At 40.6% G+C, this 15,113-nt stretch overlaps 1 protein-coding gene across 7 annotated transcripts in view; it reads left to right on the top strand.

Moving 5' to 3' along the window:
- The window catches only part of zbtb16a (zinc finger and BTB domain containing 16a), a 130,806-nt gene extending 116,649 nt beyond the window's left edge, over window positions 1-14,157 (top strand). For 6 of the 7 annotated variants that reach the window (XM_067375195.1, XM_067375197.1, XM_067375194.1 and 3 more), the window contains exons 5-7: window positions 6,350-6,520; window positions 10,629-10,799; window positions 13,926-14,157. In XM_067375195.1, the coding sequence (XP_067231296.1) occupies window positions 6,350-6,520; window positions 10,629-10,799; window positions 13,926-14,155 (572 nt within the window). In that variant the 3' untranslated portion in view covers window positions 14,156-14,157. The remainder of the gene's footprint in view (window positions 1-6,349; window positions 6,521-10,628; window positions 10,800-13,925) is intronic. The other variant, XM_067375198.1, reaches the window with a different exon arrangement.
- Window positions 14,158-15,113: the final 956 nt, after the last annotated feature.

Here is a 15,113-nt window from a genome sequence, read left to right as displayed (position 1 = left end):
CATATCACATCACGCGCGCACACGGACGCTGGAACAGCTTGTACCTGTTGACTTCCCAGCAGCATGTAGCACCCCGTCATAAAAAACACTCATGTAACATCTCTTTATCTAGCTGTCTCTCTCTCTTCAGACTCAAAACCAGATTCAAGCAGAAAAAAAGACAGGAGAGATATGAAGCCAGACAAGGAAGAAACATTTCTCTTCTATTGCTCTAAGTGCAGGACCCCTTGTTGTTTGGTTTTCATTAAGCATCATGTTACCGTGGAAATGAATGGGTCAGAAAGCCTTTAGATGTGGCTTTACCCTTCAGACCTGGAGCCCTTTGGTAATGTGCTCCCTATAATGCTCACATTTATACATCCCAATTATAATTAAGATGCAGTCCCCATGAAAATCATTACACTGCTCGAAGGGGTTCTCGTGACTAATGTTCTCAGTACGCCATGCTATACACAGATATGCTTGCTTGCAAGCGCAGTAGGAAATGGTAAATTTCTCTTGATAGCCCCATTTCACACTGAGCCAAAGTTCTGTGTTTTGCACATTATACTAATTGTGGGACTAAATATTTGGGCTTTCTTTTGAGGCTATGTGCACCCCCTTGGTACGTTTAAAGGGGTTGTATAGTTTTGGCACCAGTCTGACCATATTGTCACACCCTCCTGAACCCCTGCTAGCACCCATTGTCCCCAGGCTCAGCGGGGCTGCCAATGCCCCCTCTGCCCCGAAGCACCCAGGCAGCCCCACCCCCCACCTGGCCTAAACAGCTACCCCCATGACCCCTGCTCCCCTCCTGCTGTCAGACTTGAACTTCTCTCACAAGTTTCACACATACCATACAGTCTTAGTGTACATATACTCCATGACACTGGCTTTCCCGGCACTCATACATGACACAGTCTGTCTGTCTGCCTTTCTGTCTGGATATCCTCTTCGTACATGGTACTTTTTTAAAACATTTTGAATTGAGCACCTAATAGCAATTGGAGGTGCAGTTAAATGCATAGGCCTATATTTATTACACTATAGCCGCTTTTCCACCGTCGGGCCGAACGGTTCTTAGAATGGCAAGGAACAGTTCCAGTTGTTTCGACTGTTACTGCACGGCACAATTACAAATCGTTCTCGGCCTGGAATTCTCGGCACTGTTTTCTAACTGGTAGAATCCGTGAAGTGGTGTTGCCACACAGGATTGGTCACTTGTCTGTTGCCTGGCTACCAGTTTCTCCGTAGCTGGCTAAGTACTATATTTGAGAGACGTAAACACAAATTAATAATAAAATTAAAAGAAATATCTAATCATCTTCCATAACGCGGTCATTATTTACATCTCATATCATCAGTAAACCGTTGCGTTACCAAGGCAATGACTGACACTTTTATATTACATTCCAAAGAGCGGCCGTTATCAGCCCCACAGTTTGCTGCCATTTTTTTCTTATTAATATTATTTGAAATATTAATGTGAATGAGTTGTGGGCATTTTTCAGTGACTCAGTGACAATTGAGTCATTGAATAACTGAATGTCTTTCAATGAGTCATTGAATTGTTCACTCAACCAATTTGTTCAAACACTTATTCATTCAGGAACGGGATGCATGACTGTCTTTGAATAAATCAATACATCATTCAGTGTTTCCCATACATTGACTAGACTGTGGCGGCCCGCCACATTCTAATTTGTCCCGCCACAGTCTCAGAATGAAACGGAAATTAGGTTTGTCGCGATATATAAATTACCGTCTGATAATTGCGCTCTTTTATATGGCAAAAGTGGGAGACATAGAGCAAAATAAGTAGACTAGCACCAATTAAGTTTTCGTGCACTATATTCAAAGTCATCTGAAGCCATTCCATAGCTTCATGTGAGGGACAGAAGGATATGTACATCGATAAGTTCACGGTCAGAAACTCGTCTTCCCTCCGCTACAGCTGTCAATCATTCAGCACTCAAACAGCGCGTCACGTTCGGTAACGACAGTCAGCACGGTAAAACTCTCCAATATGATATATTCCCATTATAATACTAGATATGTATATAAAGAGCTGTGGATTTGCATAAAATGACCATCTTGCTGGAGTTTATTGCTGTTTCTGAACGATGTCATCATACTGGCTACAGGATGTCTGTTAGATCGCACAACACAAGGACTATGAATTCGTGTCACACGCACAATAACTGGAATTTAGAAATGAAAGAACCATATGATTAATAAACTGTTAGATACAGTCAGATGTAAACAGGGATTCTCTTTGTACCGTGAACTTTTCAATGCGCAGCACAACTGCGCACTCTGACTCGATATTGCTTCAAGCGCATCATTCTGAATCCGGGATGTGCATTAGCGGTTTTTTGCTGCTGTTTTGAAGCGTTTCATATTATCATGGTTTTGCACACTGAAAGATTATTAATAGCCTATTTTGTTCTGTCGTATCTATAGCTTGTTGCCCCATTAAAAAGCTGCACAATACATTTAAAATAAGCGCCTTTTAATGTTACATTCATATAAATACATTTAATTATTTACATATAAATCTAATATAAATCGTTTTTTCATTTCAGAATACAAATAGTAATTTTAAACTTTTTATTAACATTTGGATTTATAAAATTACTGTGCAAAGTTTTTAGGCTAGAATATTTTTTTGCTGCTGAATTATATACTCGCCTAGTTTATTTATTTATTGGTCAGCTTATGAATATATTTTTATTCATTTGTTATTTTTCTCTATAATGAGATGGTGTGTTTAGTGCATTCTGGGTTGGTTAACAAATCAAAGATACAGGCTCCCACTAATAAATTAATTCAACAAAGGTAACCTCTTTTGCTACATATTTTTAATGGTTTAAATGTGTGCTCTACATGTTTGACCACTTATGAACTATCATTTAGCCTACTATATGTTGTGTACATGACTAATGTGCCCTACCATCACCAATAAATAAATTACTTTTAGAGCACAAAATTGTTTACAAGAGAACAAATTTCTTTATTGATCTAGTCACGTAATTTTGCTCTCAGAATACACCAGATGTATGCATTTAAATTTAAAATGTACAAAATTTTCCTATTTTCCGATGTCCACCCACCACAGTCTCACAAAATTCTGTGGGAAACACTGCATCATTCACTCAAATGATTCTTTCAAATATACTGATTCATTCAACACTGTTGTTCGTGGTTTGACTTCATTTTCTTTGGCGACATTTTTTTTTTTGACAAAGTAACTGACGATATTGTGCCTAAAATCTAAGTTGCTCAATAGTAACTTTTGTTCAAATGGAATCACGCTTTTATTACAACTCAAATCCAAGTTTATTCATTTATTTTATAAATGGTCGACCCCTCTGGTGACTGTACATTTATTCCTTACTTAATTGTATAAGAGTGTGTAATAATATAAAACCAATAATCTCCCAGCAAATGCCCATTGCACCACAGCCATCATGCAGTGTCAAAAGATTCACATCACATCAGGTATTCATCAGATCCAACATCAACATCCTGCATGCTCATCTAGGTAGTGCATACTAAGCAGAGCTGCAGGACAGGCGTGTTGTAGTGCCAGCCACTTCACTGAGCAACAGGTGACATCACACCTCACTGCATTGTCAACAGATAGAGCAGCAGGAATTTGTATTCTACCAGCAACAACGAATTGAAACGCAAGATAATTGACTTGGTCTCACCAGCTTAGAATGGCACTCGTTCACCATGTGGGGTTTCTCAGAGCTGGCATCAGCCCTGTGGGAAACACAGTTACATCATCAAACTTCACATTAAGTTTTAATCACAGCCCTGTTCAGTTTGTTTGTGTAAAAAACAGAATTGCATTCATTCTGTACTGAATTCTTAAATGAAATTGGTTGAAATAGTTGTATGTATATGAACTTTAAAGCCATCTATTCTAGTGTACTCCTAAGAATTGACAAAAATAACTTTTAGCACATTTATGCATTTAAATATATATATAGTCTTTGTCTTCTGGGAAAATTTTGACATCCTGAACTACAGATTTTTTCCAATCAGATGCGACCTAGAATGAGAATGTCCCTCCTTCTGCAACCAATTAGCAAGTAGCATATAATTGTTCATGACTATAATGTAACCAAAGCCCTATATTACTGTATGTCCTGCCCAGACTCCCTGTTGCAACAGCAAATGAGTCAACACCGAACAGAAAAATGCTTTTGTCTAATTGTTTCAGTGGGTCTCTAGGTGACTGTAATTATGTCTATGTATGTCATGTGGGACACTATGCTAGACATGGTTTTCTTCTGAGTCAGGGATGATGCAGGCACGCATTCTCACAACCATTGTTAAGTTTGGAGGTGTTTGAGTGGTGAACACAAGCAAAATACCCCAACTCCTAAATGCTGTGGCGCACACCGCTGTTAAGTAACGGCCAATGCTTCTTCAGGGCCATTAACTTAACACTGCGATGGAGCCAAGAGGCCCTTATAAATAGACACAGGATTGGAGGTAAATTATGCCAAAATTCAGGCAGCAGGAAGCAGCAGCCAAAGCCAGTCCTCTATCCAGGTGTCACTTTGTCCAACTCAATTTTGCACTGTAATAGAGGCGAGTGGGTCAGCCACTTCTCTCTCTCTTTAGTTTTTTTTCTTTTTTTTTTCTCTGCCTTACCCTTCAGTACCTCACAGAAGAGTTTCTCCCAGCTAGGCCATTTACTTGTGATGCTCTTTACTTCACACCGAGGAACACTTAATTCCAGCTAACACCAATCACATGGACACTGCACTTCCCTTCATGGCTGCCGCTTTATCAACTCTCCCCCCCTGCCCTTCTTCTGTTCCCAAAATAGTGTTCTTTCTTTAGTGGAAGTGTTCTTAGGACTTGAGAAATATGATGCATTAAGGTGTGAACTGCAAGATGTGTTTTTTGACTGGTAATGGAAGCATAATTCACCTTTGGGATTGTTTTAATCAAATTATATCATTAAAAAATATTATTCAAATATTGTAGCATTGCAAGTTACATTACCATTCAAACGTTTAGGGTCAGTAAGGCCCATAATACATGGTCACTGATTGAGCATTTCTGAGAGGGAAATACTTGAAATGAAAAGTGGGTGAATTACCATCATTAAATCTTTCAGTCACCAATGATGTGGGATTTTAAGAGCAATCACAGAGCAGCACTGGTGATGTGGCTTAGTCTTTCCCTCCACCCCATCCAGACCCTTGAGCTCCCTGGGTCAGAGTCCACCTAACCTCTCGCATTCCTCAGAGCCTTTCCTCCCTACCCCCTGCCCTTTTTCCTCCTGTCACCCTGTCTTTCATCTCCCTCCACCCACCCCCTTGAAAATGTACTTTTTATGTTTTTGTTATAGCTTTTAGATTTGCCTTTTACCTTTCTGAAGCAAACTTACATTTCACAGCCCCAAACTTCTTTGGGATTTCCTTCCATAATCAATACCCCTTTCCTTTTCATCGATAAACTGAGAGACGTAAGGAGTCATTAAAGATGGAGACGGCGAGAGGGGGAGGGAGATGGCTGAGCTGAGAGAAAGCCAGAAGGAAGGCTTGTCAGTATTTATTTGCAGAGAAGCAGCAATTTAGCTGCACTGTCCGAGATTTAAGAACAGGAATAGTCGTTTCTCTCGCTCACCTCAAACTCCTCCTCTCATCCTCTCAATCGCTCCTGTTTTTTTCTCCAGCAAATGCTGATTGATCGAGCTTTATGAACATGAGACTGGGGCTCCTCATAGATTTTTAAATTAGTGGCAGCTTTGCCCCAAAGATGTGTTATCGACTCATGAAATAGAAGCAGAGCTTAAAACACTCCCACTTTCCCCAGAGTTTTCTAGAGCCTGATAATTGAAAAAAGTGTGAAGTGTTAAGTCTGTGTTTTAGAGTTAAGCAAAAGAGAGGGAAAAAAATAGTTCACTTTGCACCTTTAATCTCTTTAAACACCCAGGTGTGTGTCTTTTTTTTTTTTTAAGCTGAGATTTTAATGATTTGGTAATATTAATTCCAGCTATCCAACTGCTCTAGTCTTTTGTTATTTCAGTTTATCTGTCCACTGACCCCTTGTGGCACTGTATTATATGTGCATCTCACCCTGTGGTACTGAAATAGATTCTGCTATTGATCCACTGAGACTGAGTGTATTTTCTAAATGAATCATTGTCTTTTTCAGCTTGATTGTCCAGTTTTTTCAGTAATCATGTGATTCAAAAGAACCGGAATTTCTGCAATTTAAATTGTGAAAATAATGAATATTTGGGCCAGTATTGCTACGTTTAGCTTGTCAGGACACTTTAACCTAGATATTGTAAATAAATGATGTTGTATATGCATGCTAACATCTTTCTCTCTGTTCTCAGGATCAGATATGGCCATCTTCTGTTTGCTGTGCGGGAAGCGATTCCAGACGCAGACGGCTCTGCAGCAGCACATGGAGGTCCACGCAGGCGTGCGCAGCTACATCTGCAGCGAGTGCAACCGCACATTTCCCAGCCACACCGCACTCAAGCGCCATCTCCGTTCGCATACAGGTCTCACATCAGCTCTATACTACTTGAGTTTCTGTGTCTTAATGTCACACATTTGTGCATATACTGGCAGCCTCAGGAGCCACATTTTTGGAATGAATCAGTAATACTAATTTGATGCTTTGATGTTTTATGCACATCCGTCAAGCTAAATGATTATACATGCTGAGATGTGATTCACCCTGTAGAGTGTTTAAATCAGGATCCTGGTACAGTCATTGTGTTGGCTTTTTTCCCCTGCCTGTCAACCCATCACCTTCTGGATGGAGGTGGATGGAATGAAGATAGCAGGCTGAAGTGACATGTCATTTAGTGAAAGGCCACAGCGCTGTGATGGCTTGTGACAGCGCAGATATCACCCTCCCCAGTCAGGCTGGCCCTGCTATACAGCGTTTTCATCCCCATGTGGCCAGGCACGTGGCTTAGCAGATGCGGCGTCTCGGAGAACGGTCTCCATTACTGTCTTCGAATATGAGACGCTGGAAATGAATCCCATTTTCTCCAGAAAGCCTTTTCCCCCCTTCGTCTCTGACCTTAAATAACAGCCTGACGTGTCAGAGTTGCTTTACTTGGCGGCAGCAGGGATGAATATTTGAAGCGAAAGCAGGAGATGAGCAAAGCCCGCCTGTTTACAGGCCGCCCAGCCGTTATTGGGCAGCTGACGGTACATGACGACCAAGTGCTTACTGTACTCACTTGTCCTCGCTGGACTGCACATCAGAGCCGACGCTCCCGCCTGCACGCATAAATGTCAATGGTCTGCTTTGCCGCAGACGCAGCGGAGGGAGAGAGAGAGGCTGTGACGCAGCGTCGCACTAGTTTGAACCCAATTCTCTGTGGGCGTGTATTAAATTACAATGAGCGCTAGCAAGCACCCGTTTAATGTGATGTGGGGGCTTTTGTCAAGGAGCTGAAAGGGAAAAACTGCTATTGGCACTTGCAAAAACCACCGAAAATAAGTCTCTGATTTTTCTCTTCCTTTTTTTTAAGAGGACAAAAAAGAAGATTCACTGCTCGCGTTTAATTCTCCTTTGATCTTCTTAATCTCATTCACAGTGTATTTTTTTATGTTGGAAACTGAGTCGCAGATATGATAAGCACTGGATATTCTTCCAGAGCCGTGTTTCCCAACAATTTTTATCTTATTTTTATTCCCTCAGCACCATCAATAGGGCTCAAGTACCCTTTCATCAATATGACAAAAATGTCACTTTGTATATCATTTAGCAATAACGTTAATATAATAATAAAGGTCCCCATTATTACATTGATTTATTATAAAAACAATCACTACTGTGGCCTTTATAAAACTTTGTTTGGCTTTTAACCACGAACTTTCTCAAAAGACTTTATCAAAAACTTTTCATTTTGCACATGTGAAGTTAAGTTCATAAAATGTAGGTAATTTTGTACTGTTTAAATATTCCAGTTCAGTTTGGGAAATATAAATTTGTACTTATTTTACTCCTGCATTTGATATTGGTTTCTGTGCTTTATGACATGAAGGGGTGAAAATATAGTTCTATTGTCTTCCATACGATTTCTTTATATGTCAACTTTACCATCACAGGAATTAATGACATTTTAAAATGTATTAAAATAGAAAACAGTTATTTTAAATTAAAATATTTCTCAGTTTTCACTGTATTTTTGATCAAATACATGCAGTCTTGGTGCATTAAATACGTCAAATTGTATAATACTATATAATAATTTGACAACCCTTATCTTTTAAGTCATCATTTCTATTGTATAGGTTATTTAAGCAATTTCTGGGATAAATCTCCACTTTGTAGAAACAATGGAGTGATAGCTTGACATATCCCTGTTTTTCTCTGTGTGTGGTGCCCACTCAAGAATAACTTAAATGAGTGATTATGGCCCACACAGTCATTACTCAGTAATTCAAACCCAAGCTTAAATTTGATTTCAGTCATACCTCGGCCTAAATGCTGATGCAGAACCAATTTTAACAGGATTTCAGAGAATGATTGCACACATTTCTGCTGATTTTAGAGAGGAATTTCTGTTCTCGAACGTACTTGCTCATGTACGTTTACAGGCGCGCACAGTGTGAGCGAACGCTGGCATCCATTAGGGCTGATAATCATGGCAGCCCCCTCGCTCCCCCCCTCCATTGCGCACGCTGCCGGCCGTGCCTCGTTAATATTCCGTTGTTGTTCTGTGCTTGTGTTTTATTCGGAGCCCATTTTCCATCTGCGGCGGGTGTTTTGTGTTCGCAGCTGTGTTTGATAGTGCAGCCCAGTCGAGACCCTGGCAGTGATGGATCCTTGATTTACGCTGCTTAGCGCATAATGAACTCGGCCCCTGCCTTAACGTAAGCCTTGGCCCTGCCAGGCGGCTGGCGGTGCCCGCAGACCCCGGCCAGGTACGCCACCGCAGCAGTCCCCCGGGGCAGGGGGACGCAGGTGGCAGCCCCCAAGCTTCCCAAATGTCTTTTCCGCCCTCTTTGTGCCTCGCAGCCACCAGACTTACAGACAGACACAGAAAGGAACCGAGGAACACGCAGTCGGTGACAGCATCTTGATCTATCACCTTGTATCTTTACTGCCTCAAAGCTTAATGTATTCCAAACAAAGCAAAGCCGCCAAACAGAATTTGATAAGCAAATTGCCTTCTGTTTATAGCAGTGACATGCTACATTTACATAACAGGTAGCCTAAAAAATACCAGACGAGTATTAGGATATGAATTTGTGCCTTGTGGTATCAAGAGAGAGCTGTCACAAATTATTTCGTCAAATAAAGATTAAAGATGCTTTTACCAAAGGCTAGAAACAAGCCTCCGGATTTAACCCATGGACAGTTTTCTGGAGGCTAGTGCAGATGTCTTCGATTGAAGCGCCAGCTTAGGCACAATTAAAGTCAGGTGAATTTGGCGTGATTGCTATTCTCGTCGCGTGCCGGAGAGAAGCCGGGGAGCGTGATGGATTGTGATCTCTTCTGCGGAGGAGGCATTTTGAAGCGCCAAATTTTGTACAGCGACTGATAACTTCATGCACACAAATAAATACTGTCACTTTTATTGATTTCTAAAATGTATTGGGGGAGTACTGTTTTGTGACTTTTTTTTCTCTCCCATTACTGCCGAAGCAAAGACTGTGGAGCCTGAGCAGCCGTGTAAATGTGAGGCGTTTAGCTGCGTCTCGCTACAAAACGTGCCTGAGGAAATTGACATTGTCTGGTAACGGGAGGCGGCGAGAGTCTGAGCATGACAGTACATAACGAGAAATGCAATTTATTCTCAGGCACGGTGCCGCTCGGACAGCCAGATAATGAAACGCGTAGGTCATAGACGATGACTTAAACCCTCCGCACAGAAGTGAAATGCATTAAATATGGGGAACATTACACGCCTGGCAGAGTCGCGCATCTGTACGGAGAGAGAGTGATATATGGTTAGCTGATAGTGAGACACAGAAATGCAATTAGTGCAGAGAGCAGAAAAAGAAACACCCCCGCACATCATAATATCACTGATTACTGACCTGAATATCCATTACAGTGCAGGAAGACAGGAAGACATAGGTGAGATGACCTATAACAGACAATTGGGGATATTGTACTGAGAGCTTGTAATGGCTTAATTTAAAATAAATATTATTGACCAGCTGTATATCACTTGGGCTACTGTATAGGTCTTTTTTTGTTTTTTTCTTGAATGTGTCTTTTATTGACATTTTTGTCTTATTTGAAATTTGATTTATTTGTTTTTGTGACCAATTTTCATTTTATAGCCTTTTGTGTTTTTACCTTATTAAAATGAATAATAATTAAAACTAAAATACTTTCTCATCAGTTTTACACTGATACACATTGGAAATTAAATTTTTTGTTGTTTTTGTGCAAATAATTAATTGGAGGATTGATATCCAGTGTGTATCAGTGTAAAACAGTGTATAAAGTCAGTGTAAACACTATTTCCTTATTTGACCCTATCAAAAAAGTTCTAAGTATCACGACCCGCACAACGCTGCAACATTGTCATTTGTTGTCACTAGAGGTGCAGTAATTACACCTTTAAGTGTAATGGATGTGTGATTATTTTTAACATAACTCGCATGCACCATACTGACATGACCTCTGTCCAGCAGGTGACCACCCGTTTGAGTGCGAGTTCTGCGGCAGCTGCTTCCGAGACGAGAGCACGCTGAAGGGACATAAGCGCATCCACACCGGAGAGAAGCCCTATGAATGTAACGGCTGCGGCAAGAAGTTCAGCCTCAAACACCAGCTAGAGACCCACTACCGTGTCCATACAGGTACTGTGCACTTCTTCCTACTCATCAAGCCAAGATAAATGGGAACAGATAGATTCTTTAGGCATTATAGACCTCCCTGGTTTACAGTAACACTTTTCCAGCACCAGTGAGGATTTTGATCCAGTAACATGCCCTACTTAAATCATGTTAAGCTCTACGGTGGTATGTAGCAGCTTTCTGTTATCCTTGTCAGCTGGTGAGCATCATATCAAATCTTTAGATCACAGCTGTGGCCGATGCCAGTGTAGGCCATGCCTCTGTTTGGCTTCAGACCTGTGTAAAGAGCCCCCTTTCCTCTTGTTAAGGTGATATCTGATTGATTCTCACGTCTTGGTGCTCTGTATAGCCCATACCAAAGGGCAGGCCATTTCCAGTGCTGTCAGCTCGCTCTTTGACAAGGGGATTAATGCGGTACTGGAGAGACCAGGTCGCACAACGGGCACCAAACCGTCCCCTCCTCTCTGCCACTCAAAAAACGATACCGTTAAGCCAAACTATCAAGAAAGCCTGTCAAATAATTGGCTTCTTTAGGTGGGGATGGAGCAAAGCTTCAGCGGCGAGCACATAGATCCCGAGATAACAAGAACAACGACAAGCTCACAGTCAAAGGCCACCGCATGCAAAAAGGGAGCCGCTTGATGAAGCATCGACATTGGCAGCACCGCTGCTGTCGATTGCCAATCAATAACTCGGCTCCATTTGCAATTCATTATTGCCTGGTTATCTGAGGCTGCCCTGTTTACAGTGCAGTTAAAGTACACTGACCACATGTGCATGTATCACTTGGAGTCCCGACGGTTTAATGACCATCTCATTAGGGCCTCTGCATCTGCAAACGCAGACAGACGTGACATTGCTCGAACCTCCGAGGTCAAGGTTCCTCAATCCCTCAGTTAAACAGAAGACCTGAGCAAACAACGCAAAGACTTTGCATTCCAAGGATGCCTTTACCCAACACAAGCATTCTTCAATCCTCAACTTATCAATGCTTTCCCTAGTGACATTTTTAAAGGTCAACATTTAGATGACTTATTTTCACTGTCAGGGCAAATGAGCTGCGCTTTGCGTTACAGTGTCTTCAAAAGGTTTCCGACAACTTTCTGAACTAAGGACAAATTTGCTATTTAACTGTGGTTAATTTGTCTTATGCAGTTCCCTGTGATTTTTTTTTAATTTTTTTTTTAAGTTACTGAATGCTGCAAAATTGTCATACACTTATTCTGTTTTGAGACAATAGAGGAAAAACTATTTGTATAAACAATTTTCTTTGCGTTTGTTAATTACTTTAAAACTTTAGGGTTTTAAGGGAGAGTCATTTTTCAGTTTATCATTTTCAGTGCTATACACTAAAAAAAATAATGTTGGCTCTACAAAAAAAGTAAGTTTGCATCAATTTTTTTGAGTTATGACAACTTTGAGTGAAATTACGTTCAACCAACAATCTGTTGAGTTGGAGGAACTTCATTTGCAGCATAAACACAAAATTTAAGTTCAAAATTAAGTTGCTCCAACTACTTGTTCAGCCAAAAATGAAAATTCTGTCATTAATTACACACCCTCATGTCGTTCCACACCCATAAGACCTTTGTTCATCTGGTGGCTCAGTGAGGCCTCTATTGCCAGCAAGATAATTAACTTTCAGATGCCTACTAAAGACATATTTAAAACAGTTCATGTGACCACAGTGGTTCTACCTTAATATTGTGAAGCAACGAGAATACTTTTTGTGCACCAAGAAAACTAAATAATGACTTTCCAACAATATCTAGTAATTTCAAAACACTGCTTCGAAGCTTCACGAATCTTTTGTTTCAAATCAGTGGTTCGGAGCGCCAAAGTCACGTGAGGCTTTGTTACGTCATAAGTGTTTCACAATTTCAATAGTTCACGTGACTTTGGCAGTTTGATACGCGCTCCAAACCACTGATTCGAACAAAAGATTCCTAAAGCTTTGAAGCTTCATGAAGCAGTGTTTTGAAATCGCCCATAACTAGTTATTGTTGATAAGTCATTATTTTGTTTTTTTAGCACACAAAAAGTATTCTCGTCGCTTCAAAATATTAAGGTTGAACTACTGTAGTCAAATGAACTGTTTTAAATATGTTTTTAGTACCTTTCTGGCCATCTGAAAGTGTTAATTATCTTGCTGGCAATAGAGGCCTCACTGAGACATCAGATTTTATCAAAATATCTTAATTTGTGTTCTGAAGATGAACGAAGGTCTTACAGGTTTGGAACGACATGAGGGTGAGTAAATGACAGAATTTTCATTTTTGGGTGAACTAACCCTTTACTCTTATCTATTTCAGTTCAGCAGATATCATTGCTCATGCTAGCATAACTTATTTAACATCTATATTTAATGAACAAGTAAGATATTACTTTGTCACTGGCATTAGCGCAGCTATTGCTTATAGAGTCAATGTTTACCTTCATGAATCTACTCTTCAGCACAATGGTAACCACGAAAACTTCAACATTACAGAAACACTTTTATCCAGTCCTATGCAAAGCATGCTGGGAACTAGAAATCCACTGCCTAACTTCCAAAGTTAAGACGATTCCATTACGTTACTACTAAAAACTACTACGTTAAAACTTTTTTTAAAAAGTCCATTAATGCAGAAATTTGAGTTTAAATTAGACAATATTAAGTTGACGTATTCATGCATTGTCAAAAGAACTCAACAAAATAATGTTTGCAACTTAAGAGGTTTAATTAAAACAGTAAATTAGAATTTTTAACTTGAAACCATGCATTTATTATATTATTATATAATATATGTATCTCATGTGCACCAAGACTGAATCAATTTGATCAGAAAGACAACAAAAAGAGGAATGTTGTGAAATATTATTACAATTAAAATATATGTTTTGTAATTAATTTGATTTAGGTAATTAAATTCTCTGGTAATTCTGAATTTTCAGCAGCAATTGCTCCAGTCTTCAGTATCACATGACCCTTCAGGAGTCATTCTAATATGCAGATTTTGGTGCTGATTATTAGCAATGTTGGAATGTTTACTTTGCATGCAGGCGAATATTCCTGTCTGTTCACAAATTTAAAAGCAATCGTTCTTGACGTGTCTTGCAAAATCCTGACATTTTCTTTTCTCTGTGCAGGTGAGAAGCCGTTTGAGTGCAAGCTCTGCCACCAACGCTCCAGGGACTACTCTGCCATGATCAAACACCTGCGCACCCACAACGGAGCCTCTCCGTACCAGTGCACCATCTGCCTGGAATACTGCCCCAGCCTCTCCGCCATGCAGAAGCACATGAAGGGCCACAAGCCCGAAGACATCCCCCCAGACTGGAGGATAGAGAAGACTTACCTGTACCTCTGCTACGTCTGAAAAGGGGGTGGGGGGGATGGCGGGGAGGGAGGGGCGTGGGAGGGCGAGGGGTTAAAGCACCTGGAAACACAGTCAGGAAATGGACGGATTTGTCGGATGAGCTGTGCAAGGCAGAGTGGGAACGGGAACTAGAAGGACAAGAAATCTTACCCATCAGTATCGCAAAAAAAAAAAAAAAAACGCATCACGTTGTAGCCGTTTGTCCGTTCACAACACGGATTATGTGGGAAGTTGATTCTCTACATGTCAGCTTATGTCCCAGACTATAAATATGTCTTATATCAGTCAAACGACACACACTTCAACAATGATCCCTCCTCTTCGTAAGGATGCCCTCTCCTGGTACACGATAGTAGTGTGAACGAGACAGTGTTTATCTCTGACTGATTGCAGCAGAGATGTCGGTGCATGAAGCACTTAGATCCGTCAGTGGTGATGTGCCAGTCAGGTACTCCACAGCAAATATGAACCGTCATGTTCATCAGGGTCATTACAGCAAACTGGGGCGTAAGCTTCCTGTAAAACATGTTCACGATGCCCAGCTGACAGTCGTTGCGTAGATCCCTCCCATATGATTCACATTCATTAAGGGCTTATTGGTTTAACCAGTGTACAAATCAGCTAAGCTCTCAGTACTCTGCTCATCAATTACATTTCACTTTTTTCCCCTCTCGGCATAGCTTTGTACCGCGTATTACAAGCTAACTTCACGACGACAGTTTTTGTTTGATGTTGATTTCTCAAGCTCCACATTTTGAGCAAAATAACACGCACACTGTACAGCTCTTCCTTCACTTATCTCCTGCTTCTTCTCCTGAAAATCAGTTAACCATTCAAAACGAGTAACTTGGCAATACATACAGAACATCCATTACACACTAGACATCTAATCAACTGTTTATGCTGTTGTTATAGAGACCAAAATGATGACTAAAGCTGCTTTTGTCAGTGGCTTGTA

The sequence above is a fragment of the Chanodichthys erythropterus genome, chromosome 22, assembly GCF_024489055.1.
Source record: "Chanodichthys erythropterus isolate Z2021 chromosome 22, ASM2448905v1, whole genome shotgun sequence".
Classification (NCBI taxonomy): domain Eukaryota; kingdom Metazoa; phylum Chordata; class Actinopteri; order Cypriniformes; family Xenocyprididae; genus Chanodichthys; species Chanodichthys erythropterus.
The sequence above is the reverse complement of the archived record's forward strand: the minus strand, read 5'-3'. Positions and strand labels throughout refer to the sequence as shown.